The 22,294-nt window shown below is 32.6% G+C and overlaps 1 protein-coding gene across 8 annotated transcripts in view; it reads left to right on the top strand.

Annotated features, from left to right (window-relative positions):
* The window catches only part of DENND1B (DENN domain containing 1B), a 260,254-nt gene that overhangs the window by 134,556 nt on the left and 103,404 nt on the right, over window positions 1-22,294 (top strand). For 7 of the 8 annotated variants that reach the window (XM_012459584.3, XM_064360208.1, XM_064360207.1 and 4 more), the window contains 3 exons: window positions 11,178-11,278; window positions 16,915-16,960; window positions 22,040-22,141. In XM_012459584.3, coding sequence (XP_012315007.1) covers window positions 11,178-11,278; window positions 16,915-16,960; window positions 22,040-22,141 — 249 coding nt within the window. The remainder of the gene's footprint in view (window positions 1-11,177; window positions 11,279-16,914; window positions 16,961-22,039; window positions 22,142-22,294) is intronic. The other variant, XM_064360210.1, reaches the window with a different exon arrangement.

Here is a 22,294-nt window from a genome sequence, read left to right as displayed (position 1 = left end):
AGTAATTTGAACAAGGAAAGTTTAATATAAAGAATTTAAAAACTATAACATGGGATTAGAATAACAAGGGATGGGCTACTAAGAAGTGAAGAGACTATAAAGCAGCTACTAGTCTTAGGGCTGAGACAGAGCACCCAGGGAAGGAGCCCCATCTGGGTATGAGATCCAGACCCCAATGGAAAGGGCACAGCTGTCGCTCATTGGATGGCAGAGAAGTTGCTGTGGTGCCACACTGGCAGAATTTTCTGGAATCCTGCCCTTTGGGGTGCCTGGAAAGCTGCCTGCAGAGAAATGCCATTCTTTAGAACTTGCTGGAAAGCCATATGAGAGGTACTGGGGAAGCTGCTTTCAGAGAGATGCCTCACTGGCAGCAGACTAATGCCTCCTAAGGTGAAGCTATTCACTAGGATTTTGTTACTGGAGTCACTCCTTTAAAAAACTGACAAAGGGAAGCTGCTGGCCACTTGGTACTGTTGGAAATTGTACACTCCAATAATCAGGTGCAGGAGATGCCTCCTGTGCTGCAGGAACCAGGCACTGGAAAGGCTTCAAGTGCTGCAAGAGCCAGAGGTACCCTGCTATAATGTCGGGAGTGCTGAGGAGCCAGACACTGCAGAAACTGCCCACTGCATGGGAACCTGATGGACACCTGTGCTACAGGAAATGGGCCCTAGGGAAGCCGCATGTGCAATAGGAGCCAGCCCTTGACGAGCCATAGGCTTTGTAGGAGCCTGCAGAGTATCTCACTGAAACCAGGAACAAGTCCTTTCTTTTTTGCATTGTCTCTTTAGTGCCCTCTCCTGACAAAGTTTGACGTCATGCCAATTGCTAAAAGGAAAACTATCCAGAATCCAGGTCTATTTTCACAGATGAGGCAGTGAGGGGCAGATTTGGAGCTGAGAGGCAATAAGTTGATATTTGGTATAGTCCACCCCTTTGGACATTCGGCCTCATTTGCACCCTTCTACACACATTTGAATTCCTGTACAATAAAACAAATCTATACTTATACCTAATAGCATAGAAGTATCATTTTTACAAATGTAGACATTCTCACTCTTTCCTCCAAAGGAAAAGTCCTTGTTTATTTAACTGGTCAAGAGGCCATAATTGGTATGTATGGCTTCCTTCTATTACCCATTCCTTATTTCTGTCACTCTTAGCTAGAACTTCACCTAGGATGGATCTTTATCTGGTAAAATGACCCATTTTCAAAGAGTCTCAATCCTCAAAGGTTCTGTTGTGTTTTGGTTGTTGTAGTTTTTCATTAACTTATACTTTAGGCATGCAAGTCAAAGAGGCCCCATAGAGAACCCCCTCGTTTAAGACATTTCTCTTTGCCTGTATTGTGTAGAAGCACCTCGGGTCCCCTTTGGTTATTGAGAAGAATCACTCCAGCCAGTAGATTAACTTTCTCTTTTTCAGCCTGTTGATTCAGTGGTATATGGCACTCCAGTGAGCCAAGTGCCATCTTAAAATTCAAGTAGAATCATTCTCCTGTTAAATAGGAAGGAGTTAAAAATAGTTAACTACCTGAGAAGGAAACAAATGCCTTTATTTTGAAAGAAATATTTGTCATGGGTAGAGTTTCCAAAGATAAGGTATATAAGTATTGATTCATTTGTGCATTGCTAAATGCTATTATTTGCCAGGTACTAAGTCCTGGGAATTTCAAAGTTACTGATTTGTGATTCTAGAGCAGTGTCAGTGAGTCAAGGATATGATTCTATAGCAATGTCAGTGAGTCAGGGACAGTCAATATGATAAAATTTCTAACATGGGAAATATTAGGAGGTAAAGTGGTAGACTACAGAGTTGACTTCAATATGATACCTGATTCTGGAAAGGAATTTGTATCATATCTATGAAATACATATTTAATATGTTACTATTTGTGTGTGTGTATAGAGAGAGTGGGAGAGAGAGAAATCAGACTACAGTTGGGGATATAAACAAACAGTGGCCAGATTGTGAAGAATCACATTTGCTAATTTAAGAGATTTGGCTTTATCCAACAGATTGTGGGGAAGCAAATGAGGTACATGACATGACAAGTTTTGTTTTGGAGAAGATAACACTGGTGGCCTTATAAAAGAAGAAATGGAGTAGGGAAAATCCAACTGACAAGAGACCAGTTAAAAGACTGTTAGAGTAATAAAAGCAAGAGGTGATTAGCTCCTGAACTAGGACAGTGACCTTAAGAGGGAGGTGAGGTTGGGTTTTTATAAACATTTGCAAGGAAAAGTCTGTTGCCTGTGGTATCAGTTTGAGAGTAGTTAAAAAAAAAAAGGGAGAGTGTAGAATGACACAAACAGGACAAGTCTTTACCAAGTGTTTATTTAGTATCTGCTTTATAAGGGGACAGTTCTTGGTATCATTTACTAACAGCAAATTTTCACTTGATAGGTATGTGTATTCAGATACACACGTATACATACATATATTAACATGTGTGATATGCATGCTAAATATACACACATATGTTAAACATATGTAAGATAAAGGTATATGTAGTAATGTTAACATTAAAATATATCATGTATATGTATAATTATTCTTACTTAATTACAGATTATATTTGTTAATTCTAAAGGTTTAAAATTTACTTTGTTGTTTTTCTGCCATGATGATTGTCTCTTTTTCAGTTGCTGGAGGTTCGTGATCAGTTTTATTTTGTTCTGAGTGAGAGATATTTAAAATTATGGTTTCCAATGTGACTAATAAAGAGTAGCTTCAATCACATTTTATTTACTATTTATTTGAAATATTGTCTGAAAATACGGTAGTAATGTATTTATATTAATAATACCTTCTAAAATTATTAATAATCTCTTCTAAAATTAGCGATTTGTGTTTTAGTCCTAAGTACTCAACAGTAGATCAGCCATCTTCGTATAAGCCATTTAATTTCTTTCACCTTGAAATTGCTTGTCTAAAAAATGAAGAAATAGAACAATTGAACAAGAATGAGCTCTAGGATCCTTTCTAGTTGTTAAATACAATGATTCTTATATTGTATAATTTATTTTTTTAATGCTTGCCAAATTATGTAATTTTTGTATAAACCATATGAATATCCTAACTCTTAGTGTTCTAGAATGTAGAGTTTTGATATTTATGAAGAGAAAATGTAGACAGATTTGAGGAGTATTGTAGTGTTATACTCTTTAAATTTGGTGGAAAAGTAGAAGGGTCTTCTCTAGGAAAAGAAAAACTGCTATTGAATTGACTTTGAGAATTGGAAAGCAATAAATTTAGTGATAGGGAAATGTCATGTAGCTGAAGAGATGTATCTGAGGGTATTGGCATTTATGTTTAATGGGATAGCACAGAAATCCAAAGATTCGTGAATAGGTGAGTACAACAGTAATGGTGGTACATAGAGGGGAACTAGAATGTAAGTTCCTTGAGAGCCCAGATTTTTGTCTGTTTTGTTCGTTACTGTATTCCCACCACTAATAATATTGTCTGGCACATGTTTGGTGCCCCACTTGCTAACTTAGTAATCTTGGGCAATTGGCTTAACTTTGCCTTAGTTTTCTCAATTATAAAGTGAAAGAAAGAATGAATACCTGAAGGAAGCAAGCAAGCAAGAAAAATATAGAGTCATTTAGCTAGGAAGAGCTAATAAACCAATGATTAAATGTGAGATGATTGGAACTTTCCAAAGGACCTGGGTATGATGGAAATAGTTTAGAATAAACTTTTAGCAGTGAAATATCAGAATTTACCATCTATTATGGTCTGAATGTGTCTCCCCAAATTTATATTTTTGGAATTTAAACCCTAATATGATAGTATTAAGAGATAGGGCCTTTAGGAAGTAATGAAATCATGAGCCCTCATGAATGTGACTAGTGACCTTATAAAAGAGGTAAAGGGAGCTGTTCAGTCCCTTCTGTCATGTGAGGATTCAGTAACAAGGTGCCATGTATGGAGAAGAGAGCAAGCCTTTATCAGACACTGAATATGCTGGTACCCTGATCTTGGATTTCTTAGCTTCCGGAATGGTGAGAAATAAATTCCTATTATTAATAAGTTACCTACTCTAAGGTATTTTGTTATAGTATCCCAAAGAGTCTAAGATATCATCCTAAGAGAATAAAGGAAGAAAATAAAGTATAAAAAATTTAGGTTTATTGGAAACCACCAAACTGTCTTCCAGAGTGGCTGTACCATTTTGCATTCCTACCATAAATGAATGAGAATTTCTGTTCCGCATTCTCATCAGCATTTGCTGTCAGTGTCCTGGATTTTGGCCATTCTGATAGGTGTGTAGTGGTATCTCCTTGTTGTTTTAATTTGCCTTTCCCTGATGACCTGTGATGTGGAGCATCTTTTCATATGCTTATTTTTCATTTGTATATCTTTGTGTTGGTGAGGCATCTGTTACAGTCTTTGACCCATTTCTTAATTGGGTTGTTTTCTTATTATTGAATTTTAAGAGTTTCGTATAGTTTGGATAACAGTCTCTTGTCAGATATGCCTTCTGCAAATATTTCCTCTTAATCCGTGGCTTCTTTTTTAATTTTCTTGACAGCATTTTTCACAGAACAGAAATTTTAAATTTAATGAAATCCAGCTTATCAATTAAGTTTTTTATGGTTTATGACTTTGGTGTTTTCTCTAAAAGTCATTGCCAAGCCGTAGGTCATGTAGATTTTCTCCTATATTATCCTCTAGGACTTTTATGGTTTTGCATTTTACATTTAGGTCTGTGATTCATTTTGAGTAAATTTTCATGAAGGGCGTAAGTTCTGTATCTAGATTCATTTTTTTTGGCATGTGGATGTCCAGTTGTTCCAGCACCATTTATTGAAAATACTGTCTTTTATTCATTGTATTGTCTTTGCTTCTTTGTCAAAGATTAGTTGATTATATTTATGTGGGTCTATTTGTGGGCACTCTATTCTGTACCATTGACCTAATTGTATATTCTTTTAAAAATGCCACACTGTCTTATTATAGCTCTGTAGTAAGTTTTGAAGTCAGATAGTGTCAGTCCTCCAACTTTGTTCTTTCAGAATTGTGTTGATTATTCTGGGTCTTTTGCTTCTCCATATAAACTTTAGTATCAACTTCTTATTTTCCACAAAGTAACTTGCTGGGATTTTGATTGGGACTATAATCTACAGATCAAGTTGGAAGGACTGACATTTTGACAGTATTGAGTCTTCCTATTCATGAACATGGAATATCTCTCCATTTATTTAGTTCTTCGATTTCTTTCATCAGAATTTTTAGTTTTCTTTATATAGATTATATAAATATTTTGTTAGATTTATACCTAAATATTTAAGAGCATTTTTATGATACTATAATGATGGATACATGTCACTATAAATTTGTTCATATCCTAGATGTACAACTGCAAATGTGAACTCTAATGTAAATTAGGGACTCAGGTGACAATGATATGTCAATATAGGTTCATCAGCTGTAACAGTGTATCAATGTGGTGAGGTATGTTGATGATGGGGGAAACTATGCGTGTGTCAGGGACGGTAAAATATGGGACATTTCTGTACTCGTTGCTCAGTTTTGCTATGAACCTAAAACTATTCTAAAACATCTCTTTTTAAAAATGTACAAAATATTGTTTTTGCATTATGTGAAATTGCTATTTTCCAAACATTTTTAAAATAACTCTCACTTAACCTGAATATTAGAGTTTTTCTCAAGTGAGACTATTTTGTAGTTGAGATAATGTTTTCAAATACCCTGCTGCTACCTTTTTTGGTCTAAACTTTAAAATGTGAATATAAATTAAATGTATTTAAGCAGATGTTTTCTTTATGGTTTTCACCATTTTTTTAAAGTTTTATGAGGAATTTATTGCATTGCCATCTGCAGCAATTTACTGTTTATACTTATAGTTATTTATAGTGCTTAAATTTCTAAATTAAGTATTGATTCAGTTAAAAACAGGTGAAGTCTCTAATATAAGTTTCTTGAATTTTATCAATAAATATTTTCTCAGGGAATATAAATCTGCCCTTCAGTAACTCATATAACCCTAGTAGTAACTCATATAATTCTAGTTGAAGTGTAGGATTTCTACTAAAGAATGAGGCACAATCTAAATAGGTGATACAGAGGCTAGAATAGTGTGAGAAGCAATGTGTCTATACGATACCTTCACCTGTAAGGTGTGCTGGTTTTAATAGTGCTATTTTTTATAGTAGTGATTACACTAGATGGACTGTTTTTCTGCTGTGTCCATGGGCATCTGATAAATGTCTCTTTCTCCCCTCTCAAAATACATGCCTATTTAATTGCTTAAAACAATTCTAGTTTTATTAATAGACTGATATCTTCTAGTAAATATAGTTTAAGAAGAAAGAACAAATCAGAGTTTGTATCACAAAGCAAGACAACCTTGGTTTGGTTTCAAACTTATAACCAAGTTATAAGTTGAGATGATAACTTGGAGAAATTTTATCAATGATCTTATCCTTTTAACATTTTCTGAAAGAGTCTGTTCTATTAGTTTACTGCTGAGACAGACTGTGTTGCCTGAGGAAAGTTTTGTAAATCAGATCTCTGTCTATCATAGATTTCTCATACAAAGGTCAATGGTTCTTGTTTGACTGTTTGGTCCAAAGATGCATTCTCTATTACACAATTAGTATAAAACACAGTATTTTCAGTCAGTAGATGTTATTCAAAGCCTCATAATGATGGGAATTTAAAATCTTTTAAATTGAAGGCATTTTGAAATAGCAATTACTATACTTTGGATCCAGCTTGCCTCCATTTGTATCCTGGCTTTGCTATTTACAGGCTTATGATCATGGGCAATTGGGTTGAACTTTGTCTTAGTGTCTTGATCTGTTAAATAGAAATAATGATAATAGTACTTCATGAGGTTGCTGTGAGGATTAGATATGAGTACTTGAAGTACTCATAACAGTTCCTGGCACATGGTAAGCATTATATAAACATTCACTGTTGCTCTTATTTTCAATGGCAGTGTCTATATTTAGACCTGGTGACTTGGGACCAGAAGTTTCAAGTGCCATTTTTCTGTGACTAAGTTAACTATTGCTGACCTTACTGTTAGTTTTCTCTGTCTAGTTTCAAAGGGCATTAGTTCTTGTCCCTTCTCGTGATTCCCATATATGCTTATGTTGTAATTGGAGTCCATAGTAAATCAGTATTCCCAATGTTTTTATTTTGTATTAATCAACTCTTTGGAACTGCATTAGTTCAATATATTAGGTATGCTGAAAATATATGTGCATTTTAAATATTCCTATGCCACATAAAGATAAGAATTTTTTTCTATAAACTTTTATTTGGTAAATTCATTTTTCTCTGAAAATTTTTTAACAGTGTATTACTCAGTTTCAGGGTATCATGCCAGAGTTATGTTTGAACTGAAACATGGAAATTCTTTCCCTTACCCTTTTCTCTACTTTTGTGAAGAGAACTATGGTTTTAAAGAAGCAACCTGTCTCTAACCAGATATGTGATCTTGGGTAATAGCCCAAAGAAAGACTATATGATATTTCATTTTTCTTTAAGCTTAAAGATTTCATATATCATAAATCACTTTAAATTAATAAAATTCTTCTTACGTGGCTTATTAAATTGCTCTCATTTCTTTGTCGTACTTTATATTGCAAACCAAACTTCTAAAATATCTAGTTTATTTTCCTTTAATTTGTATATTCTCAAAATGTTCCAGTTAAATAATATATTATGATAGCACTGTCTTCAGAGGTGTGTAAAAATCTCATTCAGAATAACATTCAGAGTCTTTGCCATGTCCTAGAAGGCTCTCTGTCATTGACTCTTTCTCTGTCTGACCTCATCTCCTGCCGTTCTCCTACTTCCTCCAGTCTAATCTCACCGGCCTCCCCACTGCTCTGTGAAGATGCCCAGCATGTTCCCACTTGGGACTTCTGAATGCCTTGTTTAATTTATCTGGAACGCTCTTCTTCCCAAATCCACGAGTTTGCTTTCTCCCTTCAGTTAGGTTTCAGTTCATATGTCACCACATTAGAGTTCTATAATCCTCCTATCTAAAATAGCCCCTCACCCCCATCATTCCCCTCTTCGGGTTTCTTTATAGATCTAATCTCTAACTGACATGTTGATTTTACTTGTTTATTGTTTGCTTTTCCACTAACATGTAAGCTCCGTAGAAACAGGGACTTTGTTCTGTTTAGTGCTGTGTCCCTGTTGCCTCATAGGAATTTTGATTCCATATAGCAAGCACTCAAAATTTTTGTTGAATTAAGAAAATAAATTATTATAATATTTCAGTTGCATAATTATCTTGGGCTTTAAAGCACTTAGAGATTACCTTTAGATATATTTTGAAAGTAGGTCTGAATTATAGTCCAGTCATAATATCCCTTTGACACCAGGATAGAAGAAATCTCAGTACATGAGAATATAAAAAAGATAGAATTGATCTGATTTAAGAATAAAGAATATTTAAATGTTTGCAGATTATCTAGCATAGAGTTCTTATTTTAAAGATTGGAAAACTGAGACCTGGTTATATTAGCAGGTGTGCCAGAGGTCACATGGCTTGTTGGTGGCAGAGCCCTAATTTTTAGTCTATAACATACTTGTTATGATTTCATACAATTTACATATGAATATGTTAAATTTTCTAGTAAATTTTATTCCATTTACTTGCAACTTTGCTATCTTTTCTAAAAGAATATGCCATAATAGTATTGTCTCATTTTTTTTAAAGTTACACAACTCTCGCATGCTACTAGGTGAATATAGGGGGTCATCTTTGGGGTGCTTCTGTCTTCTTTGGAAATATCCATTTGGGTGTCTCATAGTTAACAGAATAAATACTTGCCAAAGCAGATTCCTTATAATTCCACTTAAATGTGACACATTTGCTGTATTACCTTTAATAATTCATTCTGGTTGCTTAGTTCCAGAACTGTAGTTGGGGAGGAGTTTTATATTTTTTCCTCTCCTTGTCACCTATCTCCCACATCCAGAAAGTTGCCAAGTCCTATAGAGCTTCTTTCTCTCCTGGTAGATCTTTATTAGCAGGCACCACCCTCTGCCAGATGCTGGCCATTGCAGAAATGTTGTGACTGTGCATATAATTACAGAAACCATTCTCTAGGAAATTAGTCAAATTCATCAGATAATGTTGAATTTTGTTAGTGAATAACTCATAAAACTTCATTTAAGGATGCCCAGCAAAGAGGTGGGGGAGGTATTTGCACAGCATTTAGTACAGTGCTTTGAACTTTGGGTATGCCCAGTGAAATAAATTGCCCAGTAAAAAAAATGCCCAGTGAAATAAAGTGAGTTATTAAACATAACACCTCACTTTAAGAACATATTTTTTTCTCTTGCTACAGGTTTTATTTGCTCAGTAACAAAAAAAAAAAAAACACTTTTTCTTTTTTTGTTGTTTTTAAAGCTTTAAATGAGCTATTTAAAAAGTCATCTGTGTGCAGATTGAGAAATTGAGTAATTAGCTGCTTTTCAAAGCTACATAAGCTCTTTTACCCCATCAGATTAAAAAAAAGCGGGGGGTGGTGGAAAGAGTTAATACAGCTTTAAAGAGGCGTAATTTACAGAGGCGTAATTTACAACTAAGGAGTACCTGAGAGCTCTTGGAGAATTTGACACAATGAGTTAGATCAACCCCATTTTCATTTCCCCCTAGCTGCTGTTTGTAACATAAATAAATCCATGATCTATAATTGTTAAATAGAAGTATTTGAATGCCTCCTAGTGGCATTTTGTAGGCTCTAATTAAAGAATTTAAAAAGTATTATTTATTGAAGGCATACTATGATAACCTATTAAAGCTTGTAAGTTAGTAAAATCCTTTAATGGTAACATCCTAAGTGAAATCAAAATACATTGTTTGCCATATAAAACTGATTAAAAACCTGACTGGAAAAATATGATGCATATGGGAAAGATAAATATACTTTGAATAAAAATTTTTGGTTTTTGTTCAAATTGAATTATTTTAACTGACTTTTTATGTAATGTAACTATTTTGCACTTAAACATAGACAAATGTGGCTATTAATAGGATTTGGATTGCTTTGTATACATTCATTTTTTAAAATTAATTGTGATTATCATGTAGTTTATTTCAGTTTCTTTGTATAATAATAGAGATAATGGTTTATAGAAAGTCTGGTTCATTTTCAGATTTTTAAAAAAATTCTGATCTTCATGTTGAATAAAATTATTTAATTGGTAATCTCGAAATACAGACTATAGCAAAACTTTAAAATGATTAAGAATGATGATTTAATTGTTGCTTTATACATAAAAATGACTTTACATCTACAGAAATATAATTGAAAATGGAAAGAAAGTCACATTAAAATAATTCTGATGAGGGTCAGAAGAAGGGAGAAAAAGTGATATCCTTTTCTTAATCACTAAAAAATGTTTAATTAACTGCTTACCAAAACAAAACAATTAAAATGGCAATTACCTTTAAAATAGCAACAATGTAATTACAGCTGTTGTGATATAAAGTAGGAAACAAAATGTTAATCTGGAATGAACAGTTTAAATATGAAATTATGATATACTTGGCTTCCTGTAGTACAGCTGTCAAGCTTGGGCAGTTCGCTGGTCAATAGTGACATTCTATGTGTCAGTGAACAGAGTCTCTTGATACCATAACCCGCAGTTCACACATTACTGAAGCTCCAACTGTCGAACATTCAAGTCCCCTGATATTATTGCAGCTTCCAGACTCTCCTGACTGGCTCATGTTTCATTCTTTGGCAATTTGCCCTAATGATATCCCTTAGGAGCGTTCAGCCTCTCTTCCTTTCCATATTTAATCATGTTATATTAATCTGAGTGATGCACAAACTATGCTGTACAAATTGTAATTTCCTACAATTTTTCTAAGATATTCAGCTAATTTTTCAGTTTTACTTATGTTCTAAGTTTTCAATCCCAAGCTCTGTATTTTCAGATGATTATAACTATCTACATGATTCCTAGAAGCTACTTTTGCTGTTCATATATGTTTCAGAGGGGCCTCTGAGACATAAGACTTTTAACATGTAGAATTGGTAAAGACAATGTGATTTATGTTATTATGTAAATTGTTCTGTGATTACCATTCATCACTGATACATTGAACATTCCTTTTTGTTTGGAGGGTCAGCAGCTACTTATTTTTATTATCCTTTTACAAATTTTAGTTAACTGCCTGTATCCATGGATCAGCTGCTCTCCTATACCCAATGTATTGGCAACACATATACATCCCAGTGCTTCCTCCACACCTGCTGGACTACTGCTGGTAAGCTGGCTTTTGCCAGACCCCTTTAAATTTAGGTTTCATGATTAGAAATCTGTTTCTTTGTTAATTAGGTAAATTTGGGGGTATATTTAAAAGAAATCATGGAAACATATATTAATAAATAGTAAAGAGGGCTTTTATGAAGGATGGAATAATTCTGTAGAAAGGTACCACAAATTTATACTTAGCAAACATAAAGTTCTTTAGGTTTTGTGAATTTCTTCTGCAGTCATTTAGATAACTCAATGCAAAATAGAAAAAAAGAACAGTTTTAAGTTGTGTTTAGGAAAACTATACAGAAGTTATGCTACCAGTTAGATAACCCAATATCCTGGTGTCAGAATTTGTCTGGCAAGTCTGCCAGAAACCACATTGTCTCTGTCAGGGAATATTCTTGTTACCTTTACTTCCCAACACACTTCTTTACCCCTCTTTTTTTCCATAATGGCACACGAAATACCAAGAACTGGCAAAGGGGTTGTCTCTAATACAATAATTCTTGTTTTTGATTTAAGTCAAAGTCTCACCCCTGAGCTACCATGAAAAGCAGTGTTGAAAAGTATTTGGAGCAATTCTGAAAAGCTTCCTAGCATTGGACACAATTCCCAAGACCCACCCAATAACCAGGCCTCTAGAACCTCCTTGTTCTCTTCGCCTGGAAGAGTCTGCATACTTATGAAGCTAAACAAAGATTAGACTCCTAAATGGCAGCTTCTGTGCCTTCCTCAAGACTAGGGGGAAAATATGTTATCTTCATTGCATAATCATCTTCTGCAGGTATAGCCTAATTCTTAAGAAATGTGATGGAAGTTTTCCTCTAAACCATTGTGCACACACACAATTTTGACCTTAATGTGTTTGCTTATATCATCGCTAATGTTACTAAAACACAGCACTTTTAGAATCAGTGCATTCATTTAACTTTCTTATTTCATGAAAGGCAGAAAATATTAAGGATTAAAAATGATTTCAGTTCATACATAGAGGGTTTCTTTTAACTGTTTATGACTAACCCTCTTCAGAACAAGTGATTGTAGTGACAACACATGTACTTGGCCACATATTGATTGTATTCGTATATTGGTGTGTTTCCACAGCATGGTAGTAGTATTAGTACTGATAATGCTGTGAAGTAGGTGCCCAGTGACCTACCACGGCTGTTATGCTGTTTGAGAACTAGAAAGGAGAAGCAGTTTGTCACAAACTATAGGCACATAGTGTATATTGTTAAATGTCACACACACAAGTCTAAGAATAAAGCTAAATCTGTAAATAGGCCCTCTGTCATTCATTTTAGAGTTTTTCTTTGACCAACATACCTATAAGACTTTAGCATTCCTTAAAGGGAGGGTATCTCATTTATTTGTGTTGACATATGCAGTAGATCTTTGTATATACTGTTCAGTAATTAAACTTTATTTATTTAAAAATATATTTTACAGCAGTATTTGGAAATATATATGATTTTACGTAATATATCTTTAGAATTACATTTTACATATATTAGTACCATCTTAATTTTTCTGTTAAAATAACCTCTTAAGAGGTAAAACACCTTTAATTAAGCTCAATGATCTGTAATGAATTATACATTTAAGACTTTAAAAAATGTGATTTAGGAACTATTCTGTGACACAGACAGTTCTGTACTAATTTTTTCGAGAGCTTTTCTGATAGTTTCTACCCCTCCCATGAAATTCAATGAAGGAAGCTTGTTACTTATTTCAGTCCCTGGAATTTTCTTTCTGGTTTCTAATGTCTGAAATAGCCTTTGGGTTGAGTTCTAACAGCTTCCATGCCAAAAACCTCCCTGGTTCAAAGAGTAAATCAGTGATATTCAAACAAGAAGTTATCTGAAACTTCCTGAATCTTAGAGTCACAAAGGTAGGCTCAGCTTCCATCATAGGAACTGAGTAGTATAATTATTTTTTAAAGAATAGCCATCTAAAACTGTGGCTCTCTTCTATTGTCGGAAAACTTGGTAAACTAAGCTGTTTCCTAGGGTAAATGGTTTTCTTCCATTTCCATCCTTGAGGTTAAAATCATACTGATCTATGTGTAAAAGGGAAAAAATTACAAGATCATCCCTTCAATCTCATAGTATTTGATTAAATAATTTTTGTATTCCAGTTCAAAAATAGTATCATGAAGATTTGATAAGAAAAGATACTTGCTAGCTCTTTGGCATGATTGGAACTTTCTGAATCCTGAGGTAATCCTACCTCCATGAAGTATTTCTGTTTTTGCAACTGGTAGCTCTGCTGTGGATTGGACTGTAGAGAGCCATAATGCCATCTTGTGACCATGGATGAATATCGCATCTTGGTCCACCAATAAAGCATTGCTACTTTGTTGATTCACTCATCCATTCATTTGTTCATTAAATGTTTAATGACCATCTATTAATATTTGACAAGCTGTGAGTATGCAGTGTAATGAATAAGACTTAGTTTCTGCCCTTGCAGGATTCACAGAGAGCAAGAAATACACACATACTTACATGTGCACACACGCACACACACATAGCACAGTGTAATACTGCAATACTGTAAGTATTACAGCATAGGCATACAAAAGACCATGGATGGCAACACATAGGAAGAAGTAGCCTACTTCCCTTGTAGGTTAGGGAAGGCCCCTGAGAGGAAATGACACCATCTACATTTTCCCCTAATCAGCCAATGTAAGAGGACTTTGATGTGGCAAGTCTCTGATGTTGCAAGGCACTATTAACCTATCTGAGTCCATAAACACATAGCAGGTAGTGTGACTCTAGGACTAGTGAAATTATAATTATCTATTATTTGTTCAGGGAATGGTTGAGTCACTATTTGGGCTGTATGACTTTTTTATGAAAGGAGCAGATTTAGCTTCTAAGAGATAGGTTTTTAAAAAAACAAATGGTAAATTATATTCTTTAGACTACCCCCAATAGGCCGCTGTTATAGTCTATGTCATAAATGGTCTCTTTGTAAGAAAACCTGAAAAGGAAAAAAAAGCTATTCTTAAGTACAGATGAATTGCTGCTAAAAAGAAGCAGCAATCATAATGGAGGCATCTGTATTCCATCTTTGCAAAGTAACTTCATTGACAGAAAGGATATAGGACAGTTTTGCACATAGAGGACGAAACATCTATGTTGCCAAGAATCTCTTCTTGGATTCTTGAATTGTTAATGCTCTAATCTAATTAGGAAATTTAAACTAGGGTTGCAAAGTTACTTTTCATGAGATTTTGGTGATTTCATAGTAGGATGTACACAATCCAGTTTTTGTGAGAAAGAAACGACTATCCACTCTATATTCTGCAAAGTGTAATTATTTTAGGAAATCACTCCCTAGATTAATAACGTTTACAGTTCTAACATCTGTATGTTTCAGATTTTGTGAGAAATTGGTAAAAAGAGAACATGTGGAGATAACCAGTGATCCCATTTTAAAAGTTTCAAGTTACTATATGATTAAATTTCACATACAAACTTTTTAATCGATATTCTTATGCCAGCTTAACAATTTTTATAAATGTGTTTTTTATACTTCTAATGAGAAGTAATATCTTTCATAAAGTTTAAAAAATGTTTTCCTAGATGTATTTGCTAGTATTTTGGTTAGATTATTTAGCAGACTGCTTCTGATTTTATGAAACTCTGACCTACCCATTTATCCCACCAACATTTGTAAAATTGACTTAGTAATTATTGTTTTTAGAAGGCTTAACTATTTTAAAACTCTTTTACTAAAATGTGCTTTAAAATTTCAGAGAGCATGGGCTTTTCTGTATTCTAAATCTTGTGAGTAGGATAACCTAACGTGAGGTGAATTGGAAGTTTACACGGTGACTTCAATAATTTTATGCTATTTTGGATATGGGCAGGGCTTGACATATTTAAGATCATGGGAATTGCCTAACTTGATTTTGTTAAAGTTATCAAAACCTGGTTGTGGACCTAGATTTGTTAGTGATATGCATTTTATGTCTTCTTTTCTGGAGTCCCAGAAAGAATTCCAGGGGTAAGAACCTGAACTAGAGAAGTAGTGGAACAGTACACATTCATTCCTTAATAGAAAATCTGTTAGGTCTTAAGGATATCAAGGCCTATAAATAGTTCTCAACTTTCAGCCAAGTGAAATATCCAGAATATCAGATCAATTCCATATGGTCTCTTGCATTCAAATTAAAAAATAAAAAAATAGGAAGGGGCAAAGCTACAAAGGGCAAAGACAACTGGGAATTAGAATCTAGTACAATAATAAGTAATGAACTAGAATGTACAGGCTAACGAGGAGTAAAATAAGAACTTTAACACTTAGTTTGTAAATTCTGGATATATAGATTAGTGGTTAGCTATCTTTAAATAAATCTGGAACTTTTTAAGGTTACTTTGAAATCTCTGGGTCTGTCAGGGTCCCTATGTAATCTGTTGCTGGTTCTCAGTAGCAAAGTGAACACAGAAATTTGGACAGCTCTGTTCTAATAATGACAATGATGTCTAGAAAATTATGCAAATCCTTTGAGAAAGAGGATTATCTGTTTGCATTAACAGAAAAGGTGTGTGATAATAGAGCACAAAGATGTCTATAAAAGAATTGCCAAAAATGTTTTATTTTAAAATATTTATTCACATATCTGCTATTGCCTTCATAGATATCTGTCAATTCTCATGTTTTTCTGTTAGATAATATTTTAGGTTTGAAATGTCAAGTTGAATTAATTTTCTTCTCATATTTCATGAGGTGTTTCTGAAATAACAGCAATTCTTATTTTATGTATTAAAATTTGATTTTTATACATAATTAAAAATATATTTTTTGCAAGAGTATAAAGTCCATAGGGAATATATTCTGTTTATACAGTCTATTATTGTTCCCAAGTTTCTACCCTAAGGCCTGGCACCTGCTGTGCTACAAATATCATGTGTTGAATTAATTAATTCAAGATTATTCTCTTGCGTATTTTTAATTTTATTAAAATTATTAAGAAAGTGAAAGTTGGATAAATCTGAATTTATAAAATTAAATAAGTAAAAGACAGTGTACATGAGGGGAAAGATAGCACAGTAGGTGAGGAAATTGTTTACTTTTGTACATCCAGTTCCAAAACAGTGCCTGACAAACAGTAAGTCTTAATAAATATTTGCAGACTGACTGACCCAAATATTTGGTGACATAGGAGGTATGAATCAATGAAGATATATATTAACAATATCATAGAAAGAAGAATTTAATTGAATAGAGAAAAAGATGTGCTAAAGGAATGTAAATAAATTTGATGATTATTTAGGATATATTTGCTATGAGGTATATGGAAAAGATTCAATTCAGACTATGGCCTAGACCTTGATATTCTTTTTAAGTTAAAAAAAAAAACGAACAAACTTTTTAGGCATTACAACTCTTGATTAAATTATAAATGATTTTTATAAAAAGCAACCTTAATTTTAAATATATTAATGGACTCTAAGATTAAATTTGAGCTTTTTATGTTGAATAATTTTGAATATCTATAATATGTTATGCTGGAACTGAGCATTTAATACATTTAATACATTTAATTTTTAATCATTTTGAATTACTTATATTGTTGTTTCAGTTTTAATGAACTATATGAATCTATGCATATATATATTTTTAATTTAGTGCCCCAATGCCATACCTGATTGGAATACACTCCAGCCTCATAGAGGTGAGTATCTTTCAGACATGAGATAGTGATAAAATTAACTCATAAAATAATAGTTAAAACAGTTTTGTTTTGAAGGAATATCAATGGAATAGGACAAAGAAGTGACTAGTTTCATATTTACAGTATGCATATCATTTTTAAAAAGACAACATTGAAATAATTTCATTTAAATTAATATACTAAATGGCCATTATCAATAGCATGAATTCCATAAAAGTAGTTTCTATTTGGTAGAAGCCATATGGTAAGTTTTAAATACTAAAACTTCAGTCCTTGATCAACTGCCTTTTTTTAAAATGGCATCTTGTGATCACTTGTATCTCTTTTTCAGACCTATATTTTGAAAGTCAAAATTTATATACTTATGAGTCATGAAGTACAATTTTTTCTTTTGCAGACTTCATTATGTTCCTACTTATCAATATATATATATATTTAAATGTGACTTTAATATACAGATCATGAAATTTAGAATATAGCCTTAAGTTATAATTTTCAGTTCTGTTGGGGGATATAAAATTTAGTAATTTTTTTTCCACCATTACTACATCATTTTAAAATGATTTTTGTCACTTAACTTATTCCTATACTGAAAGACCTTGAACTATAAACACCTTGAACTTGAAATCAGTGAGATTTCCAGGAAGGTCTTCTTATAGGATTAGCATCTAACAAAATAAGCAAAAGGCTCGAATTAAAACAAAGACTTGAGTCAGTTGAATGATATAATCATGTTAGATGATTTTAATTTTATTCAGATAAGTTTATCTTTTTTTTGCTGGTTGTACAGATTTTACTTTAACCCAGTTTCTACCGAGTAACCTAAATGAGTTAGCTTTGGTTTTCCTTAGTTGCCAACACTGGTGTACACTCCATCAGTCCTCACTTTGATCAAAGATGAGTCTGTCGATATATTTTAAAACTCCTGAGACTCATTGAGAGAGAGAGTAATGCCCCTTTAGGAGGCCCAGGTTATGGAATCCGACCTGTCCTTTAGCTTTGCCCTTTTTTTCTCATCACAAAATGCCAGGGCAACATTTTGTATTTTGTTTCACCAATAACAAAAAAAGATTTAAATGAATATCTTTAGTAAGTTTGTTTGTAATATTGAAGTCTGAGTTGGATAACTTTATGACTCCTTATTTTTTATTCATTTTTAGAAAACTTGTTCTTACATGCCAAGGTACTTCCAGTGAAAGGATAAATTATGTAAAATAAAACATGAATGAATAGATACTTAATTTGTTTTTAGATTGTGGAATATATGCCTGGCATTTTATTTATCAGTGATTTGACTTTATTTAAAATATAACCTTGGTTGGATTCTTTTCTAAAAAGTGTCATCAAATTTGATTTTTATATTAGTGTATACTTGTCTCTTCTTAATGAATCTAATAGGATACATAATTTTTATAATTATTTATTTATAGAGATGAAAAGCATTTAAAGTTGTTGGTTACCTGTTGATGTTATAGTTTTTTTTTTGCGTAATAGTTCTACATCAACTTTTAAAGCAAATTGATTCAGCTTTTCCAAAATACTGTATAAAAGGGTTTATATTTTAAACATTCAATTCAATGTATCAGGTATTCTTGGACACCTATAGAAAAAGCCAATACTGTTCTTAAGTAGCAAATGTAAGAATTATTTGCTTCTTAAAAAATGTTGTCTTAGAGAATAATCCATTCTAACTTTAAATTGGCTCTTTTTGTTAAATGAGAATATTTGAAGCCATGATTAGACTGGTTGAAATCTCTGTATTTTTTATATTCTGGGCTTATCTAAGTGTTTTAATAGCCTTATTTTAATTGGTTTAATAGTGAATGAGAGAGGCCGGGTGTAGTGGCTCACGCCTGTAATCCCAGGACTTGGGAGGCCGAGGCAGGCGGACCACAAGGTCAGGACTTTGAAAGCAGCCTGACCAATATGGTGAAATCTCGTCTATACTAAAAATGCAAAAATTAGCTGGGCATGGTGGCACACGCCTGTAATATCAGCTACTCAGGAGGCTGAGGCAGGAGAATTGCTTGAACCCAGGAGGCGGAGGTTGTAGTCAGCTGAGATCTCACCACTGCATTACAGCCTGGGTGACAGAGCGAGACTCTCATATCTGGAAGAAAAAAAAAAAAGGTGAAAAAGGAGCTATACTGGGGACTTCGGGAATTCTTTTAAAACAATTGGATAACATTCAGCAACTTTCTTGTTAATCTATTACAAGATGATGTGAATCCTATAAATTTCATTCTTGTTTTGTCACGATTAGGCAGATGTTTTCACTAAAATTTCTATCTTCTCTGCTTTTAGTTTTACCAAAATGATCTTATAATTAAAATATTGATACAGTTATTTACATGTTTAATATGTAAGACTGAACTGAGTAAATTTTTGCAGTCTGCTTGGCAGTTACAACCAGTTTTTTCTTAAGGAGTAATTAAAATATTTTCTTATTCCCTCACTCATGGTCAAGACAGTTGTAACACATTTTATTGTTTTATTAGCTTGGTGCAAAATTAATTGCAATTTTTGCTATTTTTTTCCCCCGTGGCAAAAACCGCAATTAATTTTGCACCAACCTAATATAACAACTTCTAAACATAGTTGTTCTAAAACATGAAATTAATATCTCTTGACATCTTTCTTTCAATTGTTTTAATGGAATTATAGGTAAAGGATGGCCACAATCTTTTTAAAATATAAATTTCCTTCTAAAATAAAGGCAAAAGACATTTTGTTCTCCCTAAAAACTAGACTTCGGGGATGAACTCTAGGCAGACTAAGGCCTGCAGGTCATTAGGAATAAGTTAGTGGAGCCTACAAATGTGAGGATTATCTTATTTGTTTTAATATACAATGGATTCTAAATAAAGTGTTGATCCAGTTTTATAAGATCATGTGATTGCTGCCACTGTCATTTCTTTGTATTAGTGTGCCTAAGTACATTTGTAGCCACATTGTATGGAAAAGTTAAATATAGAGGATGTGAGAAACAACTAACTTCACCACCTTATGGTTGTTCTTAATAAGCATTCAGTCTGTGTCTAATATTATTTTCTTATTTTTGAAGAAAAAAGACATTCTTTTTTGTCTTTTCTTAATTTTGTATCTCATAACTTTATGAGATATATAACAGTGAAACAGAGAAAGAGGTACCATTTTGTATATATGACTTCCATGCCTATTTAGAAAAAAAAAAGCTGAAGTCTAATTAGGAGAGAAAAAAATAGATAAAATATTGATACTAATCCAAATTAAAAAAAATTGTTACACTCTATTTTTTCCCTTTTTGCTAATATATTAATAGAATTGTTTTCACTTTGGAGGGCTCTCAGTTTATTAATTTGAAATGAAAATGTTTTTCTATTTTTTGAGTGGTCCCTTGAATAAAATTTAATATTCCGCAATTACCAGATTTTTAAAACTAACAGCAATTTTGGAAAAAGTGTACATGCCATAGTAGTACTAATTTCCTTGTTCTGAGTTTAATGATAATGTCCTCACAGAACATTTTGGGGGCACATAGCTTTATCTTAAATTATTTATAGACTAATTCATTTTACCCCTTAACAAATATATCAGGTTTATTGGATTATCTTTACAGTTTCTTTCATAAAATGGCAACTTAAAGTTGAAGATAAGAATCAAAATTATGACTTTTGTTGATACAAATGTGATTATTATAATTTATATTTTTGCTTATAAAGTAGGTTATTGTAGTTTTAGTTATTTTATAGGTAACTACACACTTATATACGTAAAGCTTTTTATATATATGTATACATGTGAAGAGAAAAGGGAATGAGTGTATTTGTAAATATTTCTACAGTAGTATCAATAGTATTACTATAAGCAATTCTCTGCTAATATCTTAGAAGTGGCTGTCTTTCAAGTCTTACTTAATAATAAACAAGACAAGATTTTTAGAATCTTGTGTTCTCACTGTAGACATGATGCCTTTCTTAACATGTGGAAATTCTCTACCTTAGACTACCATTGCCTTAGCAAGTTTAACATTCTAATATGCAAAGATTTGAAATTGTAAATGGATCAGATAAATTTTAATTATGACCAACTTAAAATAATCCATTTGGCCAATTTGAAATATATGGTAATAATTAGATTTGAAGTGGTAATTTTCAAAAATGACTTCTTGTAGACAATCACTTAAAAAATACTACACTAAAATTAATTATTAACCTATTGCTAGTTGACTTATACAATCATGGAATTGAGAGTTCATGAATATATTTCGTTAATGAGCACTTATCATTAAGGAATAATACTATTTGTTACAATTTAAATAAGACTAGTAAAATTATATGAATTGTTTAGGTATGCCTATTAGTTTAAGTAGGAAAAATGAACCATAAGTATTTTCTTTAAAGATGAAAAATATGATAAAATTCTTATTTACTATTATTTGTAGACATATTGAGATAATTTGACTATTTTGATTAAACTTTCAAACAAATCTGACAAGTCAAGATAGTCTGATAGGCTATTAAATTTGATACCTTCTATTGAAATTCATGTGGGAAATATTACTAACAATAAATTCCATATTACTATCTTGTTATTTTTTCTTATTAAGCTTTCAGTCCTCATCATCAACATATACCTATTGATATGGCATATAGATAAAAAATTTATAGTTTAATGCTGTAGTCATAGTTATTGGTTTATGTTATCCCTGCAATATGATTTATGCTAAAAATAGGTATAGAGCTGGCCACAAATTCCTGTATCAAGGGACTGAAATTAAACGGATACATTTTAAAGAATATAGTTTGTTTGCAGTTTGATATAATTGTGCCTATTTTATAATAAATTTTGTTGTACTTATGTTTAATATAAGATGAACAAATACTCAATTTTAAGCATTTTCACTAAATCTTTTTGAATGGGTTGTAGTCACACTTTCTCAAAAGGCAAAGTTGTTTGTATCCTTTTATAATATAGGATTTTCCTTTTCCCAAGCCTAATGCATTAAGATAATATTTTCTGTTTCCAAGCTCATCATAATTTTGTAAAGTAAATGTACTAAGATTTTTACTCAAATTGTGTGTGTGTTTTTTTTAACAGAGAGTGAAAAATAAATCATTGGAAGATGTGGTTATGTTAAATGTTGATACAAACACATTAGAATCACCATTTAGTGACTTGAACAACCTACCAAGTGATGTGGTAAGTATGTAGGCTATTTAGTGGTGAACATAAATGTTTTCTCCTGGACCTCTGAATTACTAAGTTATTTTTTCCACTTTTAATATCTGAAATAAAAGGGTTGGGTATTTGCGTGGGGTGTGAGAGGAATAAATGTAAATTCTATATTTAATA

This window comes from Aotus nancymaae, unplaced genomic scaffold, assembly GCF_030222135.1.
Source record: "Aotus nancymaae isolate 86718 unplaced genomic scaffold, 86718_ANA_hifiasm-v0.15.2.pri h1tg000039l, whole genome shotgun sequence".
Taxonomy (NCBI): Eukaryota; Metazoa; Chordata; class Mammalia; order Primates; family Aotidae; genus Aotus; species Aotus nancymaae.
This window is presented reverse-complemented; position numbering and strand designations above follow the sequence as displayed.